The sequence below is a fragment of the Ranitomeya variabilis genome, chromosome 4 (genome assembly GCF_051348905.1).
Source record: "Ranitomeya variabilis isolate aRanVar5 chromosome 4, aRanVar5.hap1, whole genome shotgun sequence".
NCBI classification, from domain to species: Eukaryota; Metazoa; Chordata; class Amphibia; order Anura; family Dendrobatidae; genus Ranitomeya; species Ranitomeya variabilis.
This window is the reverse complement of record NC_135235.1, coordinates 134,292,347-134,307,143: the sequence shown is the minus strand read 5'-3', so window position 1 is coordinate 134,307,143 and position 14,797 is coordinate 134,292,347. Positions and strand designations below refer to the sequence as shown.

The window sequence follows — 14,797 nt, the reverse complement described above, 5'->3', positions numbered from 1 at the left end:
TCACATAATATGATGCCCACTACTGTCTCCCACACACAGGGTAATGCCTCCAAGTCCTCACCCACACAGTACGATGCATCCAAAGCCATCCACACACAATATGTCCCTCAGTATTCCCTCACAAATTGTAATAACCGTCCCACTGAAGGATGGTTGAGTGGTAAGTTTTTGACTGTACTATTGTTTCCTTCAAAAAAACAGACATCTACAGAAAGGTCAAACACAGTCTAAATTTTAATTTTATGGGATACGTGTGAATCCTACTTTCTGGTAAAATGAACAGTTAACAATTCCAATAATACCTTGATCTACATGATGGGTGAAACCAAAGGAGCCTGGCTGGCTGTGCCTAGAGGCTCCTGAGATGTACAGTAACTCCAATGCTGCTTTCAGTTATCATTATATAATCCTAAACCAATTGGGAGCTAAATACATATTAATAGGCCTGTGTGCTATTTTATGAAGCCATGCAGCGTGCTTCCATAAAAATAATTTGGCATTAACTTTTTTTTAGGTATATTAAAACTTTATAATTGTGGTATGTCATAAAGTGACACTAGAGGGCAACCCTGACATATGCCTTGTAGAAAATATGTCAGAAATGTACTGCAGTGTACTTTCTCCCGAAAGCAGGAATAGCCAGACGTCTTTTAAAATAGTCACATTGTATACTATTTAATAATCACCGCTATATAAAACCTGTACGGACAACATGTGCGCTACACTACATAGAAAAAAACTTGTTTGATAGGACCTTACTGTTCATCTAATAATTTTGCCCTAGCTCTCAGAAAAAATCAATGAATGATCATGTTCAAGTTTATGAGTTAGCTACTTGTATGCAGGTCCGGCGTTAGGGGCCTAGCACACCCACTCCTCCAAGGGCCCCCATCTAGTGGCGTACCACTAAAAGTGGCACACCGTGCAGCCACTATGGGGCCCGTGAGTAAGAAGGGCTCAACGCCGCCGCCCACCACATCACGCATTTAACTTATAGGCATCTATGATGACACTTCCTCTCCCATCATTCCCCCTGTGACTCAGTGGGCATGCCATGATGTCACTTCATCGAGCGCCACGCTGTGCCAGCAGTGGAGCTGATGAAACACTCTGCAGAAGCCAGAGAGAAACAAAACCAAAGTGGGCTGAGTGGGCTGCAGTATAGTCTGAGAGGGCTGCAGAATACTCTATGAGGGGGGCTGCTGTATACTGAGGGGGTGGCAGTATACCCTGAGGGGGCTGCATTATACTCTATCAAGGACCATAGGGAGTGCATTGTACTATATGTACTGTACTATATGGGACATGCATTATATGTGAGTAAGTGTAGAGCTGCTGATCCAAGTGATTAGCTGCAGAGGTGTAGCCATGAAGTCACCATTAGAGCCTGTAAACAATCAAAGGAGCTAGGGTGAAGATGCAGCGCTGAACCTGTGGAGGGTAAATAACAGCTCAGCTTTTGGTTTTATACCTCTGCTAGCCTATGGATAATAAGTTTAAAACAGGAGAACTCTTTAAAAGGTTATTCCTTCCCACTCTAAAAACAAAAATAGTCAATATATGTTTACATCACCAGAATCACTATCAGTACATGAACATATCACCAGAACCACCATCAGTACATGACTACAGTATATCACCAAACTTAGTACAGCAATCAGTTGTACTAACAAGTACTATCAAGTCAGACACACATACATTTCTATCTCATGAACCTACAACTTCCAATGGTAAGGAGATGCTCAGATTTGTTCCATATAGGAACAACTGTTCTGATTAGACATATAGTTATTTCTTTCTTTTTGTCTCCATCTTGTCCAGATGCCATGATGACGTTTCATATCCACAGCTCTTCTTTGCAGATTTCCCTCTTCTCTGCTCTTCTGCAGCAAATCACAACATATAATTAATTGATATTAAAATGCCCTTTGCATAAAAATATATGCTCCTAAATAAGCATCCTATGGTATATGGGCATCCTATGCACACTGTCTGCCCTTGTAAGCTTTAGCCACAACTCTGTCTGCCATTGTCGGCTATAAGTGCTACACTGTCTGCCTTATGAACCATGATCTATACCATGGCTGTCCCCTCTCCACTGTCTTCCTTTATACTCGCTATATCTTCACACTTTCCCCACCATGCTAACCTCTCTCCATACTGTGCCCCTATTTCACACTGTTCCCTTTCCATATCCATTCTGTGCCCCCCTCTTCACACTGTGACCTCATACTGTCTACCACTTGGTACTCTTCAAACTGTATACCTACACACAAAAAGACGGGGGCAAAAAGCTGCCAAAACAGCTCAGATTAGGGGCAGACACCAGGAAATGTGGCATTAATTAACCCTGAGTACAAATAGTATAATTGTGCAGCATTGATGCATGGGACACGGCCTGGAACAGGAAAAGAGGCATCAATTGACCCACAGTAGAAACTGTATAATGGAACAGCAGCAGTCAGGCATGGGCCATTTATGAGCCAGGATCTGGGCTAGCATTTACAGCTTTGAATTTGAGTTCAAATTAAGAGATGGGTGAGGGACTGGTGTAGGCCTGCTGTGCTGGGAGCCCTGATACCCCAGGAAATAGCTCAAACTGCTTTTCTGCTCAGCCACACTCAGGTGCCAAAAGCATCAGTTTCATAGACTACTATTGGTAGAAATCTTTAAGGAAAATAACACAAGTAGTTGACTGATCAGTTCACCCACAATAGAAATTTGATAATGCACAGCAGCAGTCAGCCATGGGCCATGCATAAGGTATCAGGGTCTGGGCCAGCATTTACAGTTTTGAATTGAAGTTTAAATTAAGACAAGGTGGGTGAGGGACCGGTGTTAGCTTGCTGTACTGGCAGCTCTTATACCCCATGCAACAGCTCAAATTACTTTTCTGCTTAGCCACACTCAGTGGCACAACATCAGTTTCGTAGACTACTATTGGTAGAAAAATATAAGAATAATAGCACAGGTAATTGACTGAAAGTAAGTGCAGGCCTTCTGGTCCAGAAGCCCTACTGCTACAGGCAACACATATGAAGGATAACCAACTTGGAGTCCAAACATTTCAAAAAATTAGTTGTAGACATCAGGAAAAGTGGCATCAATTAACCCACAGTAGAAATGTTATAATGGCACAGCAGCAGTTAGCCATGGACCATGCAGGAGACAGGGTCTGTGCCAGCATTTACAGTTTTGAATTTAGTTTAAAATTAAATTAAGAGGTGTGAGGGTCCGGTGTATGCATGCTATGCTGGGAGCCCTGATACCTCATGCAAAAGCTTAAACTACTTTTCTGCTCAGTCAAACTCGGGTGGCACTAACATAATGTTCGTAGGCTACTGTTGGTAGAAAAATGGAAGGATAGTAACACAAGTAGTTTACGTAAAGTGAGTGCAGGGCTTCCGGTCTGGAAGCCCTACTGCTACAGGCAACACACATGAAGGAGACTCAACTTGGAGTCCAAACATTTCCCAAAATTATTGCCGCACACCACTAAAATGGCATTAATTTCCCCAGAGTAGAAATAGTACAATTGAGCAGCATTTTAACAACTTCTGTTACTGGACGGGCTACTAAACTACATTTCGTTGGCAGCCACACATTGGTATTGTTATTCTTACTATTTATTGCTATAGCTCCAATTATACTATGTCGCTTTACATGTGAAAAGGGGTATGCATAATTAAAATAATTACAATAATCTTGAACAATACAAGTCACCGACTTGTTCAGAAGGAGAGAGGAGGAAAATATTTACATTGATGCCCAATTTTTTTAAAGTTGAATTCAAGGCCGGACAAAGTATGGTTCAAGCAGAATCCAGACTCTTGTCACCAGATGTTAGCCCCCGGAGGTGGAGGTGAACCTGATGAGACTCAAATACCTGAGGCACACACAGACTGTACTGTGTTGTCAGGGCAGGAAGATGAGGAGGGTGACTCTCAGGCGATGAGTGGGAGAACAGAGAGGATGATGACAAGGAACTAGATCCCACTTGTTGTGAACCCAGAGGCATGCAGCTGAGTAGATGAAGGAGAAGGAAGATGAGGAGGTTACATTTTCACTTCCTGCACAGACATGGAGTGATGCCACCACGACAAACACTGCATCTTCAGCCACAACTCTAGCTGTAGCCAGCAGCGGTAGCAGGTTTGCAGTTCGCAGGGGCGGCAAGGGTTAACTGGTCTGGGTCTTTTTGACATCGAAAAGGATGACCCAATTCACATTATCTGCCAAATTAGTAAAAAAAAGACTCACTACATGCTTGAATCGGCACATGCGTTAGTCTTGGAATCTCACTGCGCTAAAATGTGGCCTAGCAGGCCTCGACAACCATCAGCAGCCCCATCAACCATATCTGCTGCTTCTTCCTCCTCCATGGCAAGTGTTCTCACACAGGACTCTGGCCGCAGAACCTTCGCTTGTTTACCCAATACAGTTGGGGTGAGTGAGAGCCCATCAGCCATTATGGAAGTGGCTATGCCTGCTGTTTGTTAACCAATCTCAGACACAGAGCACATCACATCTTTCTCAAACCACCAAAACATCTCCGTCTGAACCTCATTCACAGTCCAGAAGTTTGTCGTGTTCACCCTACTTCACCCTCTCATCACAGCTGCCAGCCCTCGGTCCTTCAGTTGTGGTCATGCAAAAGAATGTTTCCTCCTACACATGTCAAAGATAAGAGCTTGAACTCCACAATTTCCATTCTGTTGGAGATACTGCCTTTCCAGCTGATGGCCATCGCATTACCCCAGTACAAGTTGTCCAGTCACCATTACTTCTCTAAGAAAGCTGTGCCTGCGCCATACCAGCAAGTTGCAGACAATATCACCCGTTCCTTGAAAAAAATTATGTCTGCCAGGGTGCATTTCAGCACTGACACCTGGATGAGCAAACATGGGCAGGGGCGTTACATCTCGCTGACTGGGCACTGGTTGATTCTGGTGGCTGTGGGGGCAGGCAGTCAAGGGGGAAGAGATGGTGGTCCTGGAGGAAGAAGTGAAAGCAGAGGAGGATGCAGAAGGGATAACAATATCTCTAAGTTACAGACTGTCATCACACAGGCGGGTGCCATGGGAGGGTGGATTACAGAAATTGAGGGGGTGCTCATGGTGCCAGACAAACTGTTAGTGCAGGTGCTGGAGCTGAGGAACGCATAGAGGAAGATGAGGAGAAAGAGGTGATGGGTGCGCAATAGTCAGGAGATGAAGAGGAATATGATCCCCTATGTGTTGTCCATGGTTGATGGGAGAGGACAGAAGAAACAAGCTTGAGTGTTACCTTGCCACCAACACACCATGGACCTCATGGAAGCGCCAGACACATGAGCGCGTTCTTGATGCACCATGATCTGCAACATCATACCTGTATTCTTAGGGTTAGAAATAGTGCTGACTACTGGGTTGCCACTCTGTTAGATCCTCGGTACAAGAGTGCATTTGCCAGATGCTTCTTTCCCTGGAAAGGGACATGTGCATGCTGGAGTATGGAAACACGCTTGTAGACAGTCTTAAGAGTGGTTTTCCCCAAGACAGCAGTGAGGCACACAGTGTGCATTGCAGTTATAGAATTCCAACTCAGGGAATGTCGAGTCATCAAAGTAAAAACATTAGCAGCAGCAGTATAAGTGGCAGAATCAATTTCTGTGAGTTGTTTCACACATTTTTTAGACCAGCCTGTGCATCATCAGAACAGAGTACAAGTCTGACACGTTGTGAATAGTGTTGAGCGATACCGTCCGATACTTGAAAGTATCGGTATCGGAAAGTATCGGCCGATACCGGCAAAGTATCGGATCCAATCCGATACCGATACCCGATACCAATACAAGTCAATGGGACTCAAGTATCGGACGGTATTCCTGATGGTTCCCAGGGTCTGAAGGAGAGGAAACTCTCCGTCAGGCCCTGGGAACCATATTAATGTGTAAAATAAAGAATTAAAATAAAAAATATTGCTATACTCACCTCACCGAGGGAACCGGCAGCGTTGTTTGCTTAAAATGCGCGCTTTTCCTTCCTTCCGTGACGTCACGGCTTCTGATTGGTCGCTTGCCGCCCATGTGGCCGCGACGCGACCAATCACAGCAAGCCGTGACGTAATTTTCAGGTCCTTCTAGGCATTCAGTATTTTAAAATTACGTTCCGGCTTTGTGATTGGTCGCGTCGCGGTCACATGGGCGACGCGACCAATCACAAGCCGTGACGTCACGGGAGGCAGGAGACGCGCGCATTTTAAAATGCGCGCGTGTCCAGCCTCCCGTGACGTCACGGCTTGTGATTGGTCGTGTCGCCCATGTGGCTGCGACGAAACCAATCACAGCAAGCCGTGACGTAATTTCAGATCCTTCAGGATTGTAATTTTAAAATACTGAATGCCTAGAAGGACCTGAAAATTACGTCACGGCTTGCTGTGATTGGTCGCGTCGCGGCCACATGGGCGGCAAGCGACCAATCAGAAGCCGTGACGTCACGGAAGGAAGGAAAAGCGCGCATTTTAAGCAAACAACGCTGCCGGTTCCCTCGGTGAGGTCCAGGCTGCATCGGAGAGGTGAGTATAGCAATATTTTTTATTTTAATTCTTTCTTTTACACATTAATGTTGTTTCGATACCGATACCCGATACCACAAAAGTATCGGATCTCGGTATCGGAATTCCGATACCCGCAAGTATCGTCCGATACCCGATACTTGCGGTATCGGAATGCTCAACACTAGTTGTGAACAATTGGAGAGGATGGTGCAGGAGTGTCTCATGCTCAATAGCAATGCCATCGGGGGGTTGGACCCTTTTGCATTTTGGTCTCCAAAAAATGGAAGAGTGGCCTGAGCTCACCTGTCGTGTCTTGGAGGTTGAGAAAGATCTTTTGGATCGAAACGTTGCCACAGGAGGCAGAATAAAATGTGATTCTTTTTCACCAACGTTTGAGGCGCTGTCCTTTTTACTACTTGGTTTGGAGGTTTTGTCATGCCCTGCAGCCAGCGTTCTCTCAGAATATGTCTTCAGCGCTGCTGATGGTGTCCTGAAGGATAAGCGCATCTGGCTTTCCCCTGAAAGTATAGACCGCCTAACTTTCATCAAGATAAACAAGTCTTGGATCTCTAGTTACCTTTGCTCCCCAGTCACAGACTAGACAGACTAGTCGATGGTGTAGTTTTTCGTCTGCTTCATTGATCTCACATTATTGCAGTCTGTGAAACCTTTGTCATGGCTTCTGTGCCTGCTGTTGCTACTGCTGCTGATGTTACAAACAGTTTTTGAAATGTGGAGACTCCATGTTGGGTCTCCATCTGGTGGGATGCCTGTATTGGAAGGGGTGTTAGAGCCCCATTATGCTCTTTATGTACTGGTGAAATTGATACCACTTTATCTGTGTGTGACAATAATTTTTTGAAATGTGGAGAGTCCAAGTTGGGCCTCCTTCATGTGTGTTGCCTGTAGCAGTAGGGCTCCCAGACAACTACCTGTGTTACTATCCTTAAATGTTCCTAACAAAAGTAGTCTACGGCGCTGATGTAGCGCCCCCACTGCCGCAGGGCCGAGGGGTACCCGGTACCGGGCCTCTGAGTCTCTGTTCTGGGGTTGTCACGGTGGCTAGACCCAGTCCGTGACCCTGCTGAGGGGCGTCCAGTGAAAGGTGGTGGTAAATGGTGGTGATATTGCGGTGCAGTGTAGGTCGTAGTAAATAACGAGGACACCAGGTTGCAGTCTCTTCACCTCTTTACTAAAGGTTTTAGAATCCTCAGTCCAGAGCGCTGTCAACAGGGCTGTTTGAGACCGGCCGGTCCAAAGGCACATCAGGAGTTCTCTTTACAGGTGGGAATCAGCGTATACCTGCTAGCGCCTATGTGTTGTAGTCCTTCCCTGCTGAGCACCCCGGGATAGTCCTCACAACTGATTCTGTCTGTCTCTGATGTTCATTCTCTCCGTCCCCCAGGTGATATGGTAGGACGCACCCGTATGACGGGGTAGGCCTGGAGTTCTTCCGGGACCCTAGAGTCGCCCCTCTCCCACAGCTGCCTCCGTTGTCTGCTTAGGTGATTTGTGTGAGACAGCCAACCTATAATTGGCTGTCCGGCCGTGGTTTGCACTAGTACTTAGAGTCTCTTACTTGCTCGGCGTTCCGGCCACCGACTGTTTGCGCCTCAGAAGGATGTTGCCTCGGTCTAACAGCACGACTCCTTCTGGTCCTAATGCCTCTTTTCTGTATTCCCATTGTTCACTGGTTAGTTCTGCTCTTAGGAGTCTGCCAGGATCCCATCCCTGACAGGTCCTCTCACTAGCTCTTCCCAGTTACTTCTCTCCCTGTCTTCCTGTCCAACCCCCAGTTTTACCAGAGTGTGAGGAGTGGCCTACTAGATAGAACCACCCCCCCTGGTGGCCGGAGTGTGAAGTGTAGTGTGAGTGTTACCTGGTCAGAGAAACTCCTTTAGTGCAATCAGACGTAACATCACTCCCCTTAGTGGCAGAGCGACATTACTGCAACGACCAGGACTCTGGGGCGCTGCACTGATATTTGTGCCACCTGAGTGTGGCTGAGCAGAAAAGCAGTATGAGCTGTTGCATGAGGTATCAGGTCTTCCAGCACAGCAGGCTTACACTGGTCCCTCACCCACATCGTCTTAATTTAAACTTAAATTCAAAGCTCTAAATGCTGCCCCAGACCCTGATACCTCATGCATGGCCCAAGGCTGACTGCTGCTGTGCCAATATTAAATTTCTATTGTGAGTCAATTGATGCCACTATTCCTGGTGTCTGCCTCTAATTTTTGGAAATGTTTGGACTCTAAGTTGGGTCTCCTTCATATGTGTTGCCTGAGTTTGTCAGGACTCTCAGAGCAACAGGCCTGTACCTGTTACTCATCCACCTGTTACTGATCAATGTTTAAGCTAGAAATGCTGGTACAAGCCCTGTTCCAGGCCTTGTAACATGCATCCATGCTGCACAATTATTCTATTTGTACTCTTGGTCAATTGATGCCACTTTCCCAGCATCTGCTCTTAATTTGAGCTGTTTTGGCAGCTTTTTGGCTACCTGAAGGCATTGTGTATATATAGTATGTTTGGTTTTGCCTCCCATTGAATTCAATGGGGTTTGGATATGTACTACAAACCATTCGGCGAACATCAGGACTTTCGCCAATCCAAACCCAACCTTGAAAGGTTCTTTCATCTCTAGTGACCTTTGCTAAGAGGCAGAAAGGTTTCCAGACATTGATGGTCATGATGTAGACTATGTTTGGATCATGAACTGCAAGCACATTATTTTCTTCTTCTGTAATGATTCCTGACCCTGTAGGGTTAGGAGGCCTCATGTCTGGGGCTCTTGGGGGTGTTGGTATTGGCCACCTTGACCATAATAATAGTAACCTACATTAGGCCCATGCCTGGACCATGGTCGATGCCTCTCACCACATATGGATACAGCCATTTTAGCTCCTGGATCAGCCCACTCCCCTTATCTTTGACCAGTCATGTGCTTAGACTAAATGGTTGGTTGTCGGGCCACTGTGGGAGTTGTGAAGTAGGGAGCTGGTGGCATGCTAGGCTTTGTGAGGAATCTACATTAGCATCATCTTCGGCTGCCAGGCAAAGACGGTTTCTGTCTGACTGATGCCAGTTTTCCAGATTGTCAAAAACCTCGCTTGCATTGTTTGGTTTTATGGAGCCATCCAAAATAATATGGAAGGCGTTCCTGGCATGCAGCTGCACAGGCTTTTCGATGTTGTGAAGATACTGTGCCAGGCTCCGCATAAACGTCTCCTCCCCATCGTCATTCACCGTGCACCCCAAATAATCTAATACCCCACTATCTACCTCGTGCCTGGTGATGATGATGGGTAGCTCACTCCTGTGTCAAACCCTTCATGGGATTGGTGCAGCATCAGGAGAGTTGTCAAGTGGAATGATTGGGCTGCTGCTCTGGAGTCCTTCCACTTTCCCCGAAGCTGGTGCTGGTGATGTTGTTGGTGCTGGTGCAGATGGTGGTGCGGAATCAGATGATTGGCTTTCTGGTGGCCCAACATCCACTGCAGAATTGGCCACTGGATCCAGCAAGGCAGCATCTGACTCTGAGGCCTGTTCTTTAAATTTGATTCAGTTTTGCAGTTAAAAAAATGATGTAATGTTTGTTTAAATTGCACAACTAAATAAGTTATTAAATTTGAAAAAATGGTTAAAAAAGCCAAAACTCATAGACATAGGTTCAAATTGGAGACTAGGAAAATTGAGCAGGGCCATATAAATATAGGGCCATTTTCTGGATGCCGCAGACCTGCTTTTGGCACGCTATTACCGCTTCCATCTATAGGTATCCCGACAGCTGTACCAGCTTTGAGTGATATCATTCACTGTTTTAAAGGGGAAAAAATAAATAAAAACAAACAGTATTATGTAGGTTAATGAATACATATTGTTTGGTCAAATATAATACTGGAGAACACATAAAGCCTCCATAGATATAAATACAGCCACACGTACAAAATACATCAGTCAACTGTGCATGTGTGGCCATACAAATACTAACTAATTATGTAGTGCTGACATCCATGTAAATGTAAAGTTCCCAAGCGAGCTGTTGGTCTCACTCGTACTGGCACTCTACAGACAACACTTGTCCCCGTCCTGGTATGCTGCTGTATGTGGGGGCATCACACATATTTCTGTCCCGCAGGCCTCCTTTGGCTTCAGGCTTTCCTTTTCTGAAACTTTGGCAGCAATTAATCCAGGGGACACCGGATTCGTAAAAACATTCAAACTTTTAGACTTTTGGACAACTGGCAGTCTTTACAAGCAGGTATATAGGATAAGGCCCAACAAATTGTCGTCTTTCCCACAGGTACCGGACACAATTTCAGCCCTGGTTCTTGGTATGGGTAGAGCATCCCTCTTTCTAACTTGTCTAGCACTAGGAATTCTTCACCACCACTAGCAGAGAACACGGATTGCATCACCTCCTGCCTCTTAGAGTTTAACTCCATCTTTCCCTTTAGCTTCACAAGCTGAATGCACCCAAAGGCCCCAATGTCCATCTCGAGGTTCCCATGCCGGCAGACAGATTCACACGGCAATCCACTGCCCCGAGTATTATGCCCACGTTCTCCCTAGCAGCCTGTTGCCTGCAAATGCTGCTGTCACTTTTCACTACTGCTCTCTACTAACGGTCACTTCCTGAACTCGGTAATAACTCTCAGTTCCCCCTCTCAAAACTAGCCCTCACACTGTCTCTATGCCTGCTGTGTTACTGGGCAAACTTCACCTTTCACTTACATTTTAGATAGTAACATCTTGTGACTGTTAGTACTGCCGCCCACAGGGAAATTAACACTTAACACAAGAAAATCTATCAGAGGCAAAACATTTTTCACATCCTACATATTCTATAGCACAGTAACATTGATGTCTTCAGGGGTGAACCCGTGAGCTGGTCCATCTCCTTACATAAACATTTACATAACGGAAATTACAAATTTTAGGGATGTTGTTTGTTTAAAATATATTAATGTACTAACATTGTTATTATAGGACATACAGAAACTCACATTAATTGTTTTTAGGGGTACTTACTCCTCTCATGAGCGGATACCATAGCCCAGGTTCATCTGCTGGCATACATATGCCCAAGATGCATCACGTCGACTGTGGTCATGGTAGACACTGTTGACTTTTGCTCTACAGCTCTAGCAGCTCTTGCACCAGGATGATCAGCATTTCCACATTTATGCATGGTGCCATGGTTCTAATCTCCATGGAGGTGTGTGCTTTTTTTTATAGTTTGCCCGGATGCTTTGGGCTTACAACGTCCTGCAATGGGCTGATGCAATTCCCTGCCCCAATGGAGAAATTTGCAAGAATATCGCATGGCATTCAGAATGTCCATGTGCTGTCTGACTTTAAAATAACATCCATTGACTTGCATTGTCGATTGCGATCTGGTTTTCGCATCCAATTGCAGCATGCTCCGATACAAGCTGAAAAAAAAAACTTGTAGGTGAGCACAGAATCATTGAATAACATTGGTCCTAATGCAATACGATTTTTTTATTGGATTGCACTCATCTAACTTATTTGCAACTGTGAGTGAGCCCTTTGAAGGCAAAGATTCTCATCTGATGAAGAACTCAAAAATTTAAGGCTGGCAACTCATGATAATATACAGTTGTGCTCAAAAGTTTACATACCCCAGCAGAATTTTTGCTTTCTGGGCCTTTTACAGAAAATATGAATAATAACACCAGAACTTTTTCTCCACTTATGGTTAGTGGTTGGGTGAAGCCATTTATTGTCAAACTACTGTGTTTTCTCTTTTTAAATCATAATGACAACCCCAAAATTTTATGAGGAAATTTGAAAGCTTGTTGACTGATAAAGTGGATTGAAAAGTAGAGACAGATAATACAGAAAAAATGTATTTGACTTTTCTGTAAATTGATTAACATTAATTTTACTGCCAGTGTGTGGATACTTGTTGACTCACCTATTGAAGAAAAGTGTCTTATCTACAGCTTCTATGCAGGCTTTTGTGTCTCCATTGTCACAGCAAAAACAAATCCTGTGGGTAGTCTGCTTCAGCAGTCATGTATTGTTTTCTTTCATTATATAATTTCAGTAATCTCAGATAAATAATAACAGATTACTTTTTTCTGGTTTTAGTTGGATGCCACAGATGCCGATGAGGGGGAAAACGGGCGAGTTTGGTATCGTATTATTAGTGGTAAGTAAAAAAGTGGCCACTACTTCCATCCCCTAAGAAGGTAGCCAGCAACTATTTTGGACCTAAATGACATTGGAGTTTTTTGTTTTTCATTTCTGACTTTCCAGAGCCATAACTGGAACTAGGTTATTGTTTTGCTTTTCTTTTTTGTTTTTTTTTTCAAGAGAACATATACTTTTTAATGCCAGCATCTTTGCCTTCTCTTTGAAGACTCCAATTGTTTTCGACAGCCAAATCTCCGCTCCTGTAACTACATGCGATCGTTTAGCTGCACTACTATGCATTGACATTTTAGAGTGTCACTACAGAGTAGGAGCCAGACAACCAGGATGTTTAAAGTCCACAGGCAGTCACAAAGCAGTTAATGATATTCTGAAGTGCTTTCTATAACAGTTTTGTTAACATTTTTAAGGTTTTTTCCTTACGTTTTTTGCGCGCAATTTTATTAAATCCATTAAGCAATGAATTAAACGCTACCTTTTTTTTAGATGGAAATGCCTCAACATCAAGGATATAATGCTCAGAGTCTCCCAAGAGACTGTGGCATTTTCTTAGCGTTCACTTTGACTCCTTTTTGTAAAGTGGGGAGCGACCTCATACTGTAGTGTAAAATGCCTGAAGATTGGGCATTACAGACAAAATGATCAAAAGCCAGCATGTATGAATAACAAAGATGTTTTACATAGTGGTTTGAATAAGAAGAGTTTTGGAAGCATTTTTTGAGAGATTTTTCTAGGATTTTTTTGAAACAGATCTTTGGACTCCTCAAGAAACAGTAGTGTATAAATAGCTTTAGGATATGTGCACACAGTGTGATTTAGATGCAAGCGCAGCCGCTTTTTTTTCAGGAAAAGTTGATTCAGAAAAACACTGAGTGGTATTATCCTGAGTATAGATGGGCGGACCCCTGGATATTCGGCCGAACAGTTACAAAAAGTTCGAGTTGGGGTACCAGAGCAGTACCCGGACCCGAACCCAGACCCTATACACTTGAATGGGGGGCCAGAACATGACAGCGTGGCAAACACTGCTTCTGATTGGCGGTGAAATCTTTCCCACCAGTCAGAGAGCCGCGGTTCCCACGCTGTCAGAAGACATCGTGAACACTCAGCTGTGATTGGAGGTATAAGGTTTACCTCTGTCGCTGGTGTCAGCTGATGGGACTACTGATCTCATTTGACATCTGCTGCCACTAATAACAGTGAGAGCAGGAGCAGCGGATGGGAGTATTCATCAGCCACTATTGCACTGCAAATAAATGATTAAAAAAAAAACGGTGTTGGTTCCCCTGTATGTTTGATAACAAGCCAGGCAAAACTCACAGCTGGGGGCTGCAACCCTCAGCTGTCAGCTTTAACAAGGCTGTTTATCAAGAATAAATAATTTAAAAAACGGCATGGGGTCCCCCCATTTTTGACAAACAGACTTGCTAAAGCAGACAGCTGGGGTCTGGTATTCTCTGGCTATTAAGGGGCCATGGCTATTGAACCCCCCCAGCCTCAAAATAACAGCTGCCAGCTGCTCAGAAAAGGCACATCTATTAGATGCGTAAATTCTGGCACTTTGGCCAGCTCTTACCACTTGCCCTGTAGCAGTGGCAAGTGGGGTTTATATTTGTGAGGTTGATGTCACCTTTGTATTGTCAGTTGACATCAAGCCCATGGCTTAGTAATTGAAAATCATCTGTAAGACACCTATCCATTACTAATCCTACAGTTGTATGGTAAATAAAGACACAGCCAGAATAAAGTCCTTTATTAGAAATAAAACAAAACACACTTTTACTTTTTTATTTAAAAATACCATGCACAGTTATACACACCAAACGTCTAATTCCACAGAAGCCCTCATTCTCCTGTATTAAAACACTCACATGCTCACACACACGCTCACGCTCACACACTCACACACTCATGCTAACACACTCACGCTCACACGCTCATGCTCACATTCACACATTCACACGCTCACACTCACGTGCGCACAGGCACCCGCTCACACTAACACACTCACCCTCACACTAACACTCTAAGGCCATGTGCACACGTTCAGGATTTTTCGCGTTTTTTTCGCGTTTTT

At 44.5% G+C, this 14,797-nt stretch overlaps 1 protein-coding gene across 1 annotated transcript in view; it reads left to right on the top strand.

Moving 5' to 3' along the window:
* CDH23 (cadherin related 23) overlaps positions 1-14,797 on the top strand; it is a 1,745,895-nt gene that overhangs the window by 1,372,137 nt on the left and 358,961 nt on the right. Inside the window, exon 28 of the mRNA XM_077259280.1 lies at positions 12,658-12,718. Coding sequence (XP_077115395.1) covers positions 12,658-12,718 — 61 coding nt within the window. The remainder of the gene's footprint in view (positions 1-12,657; positions 12,719-14,797) is intronic.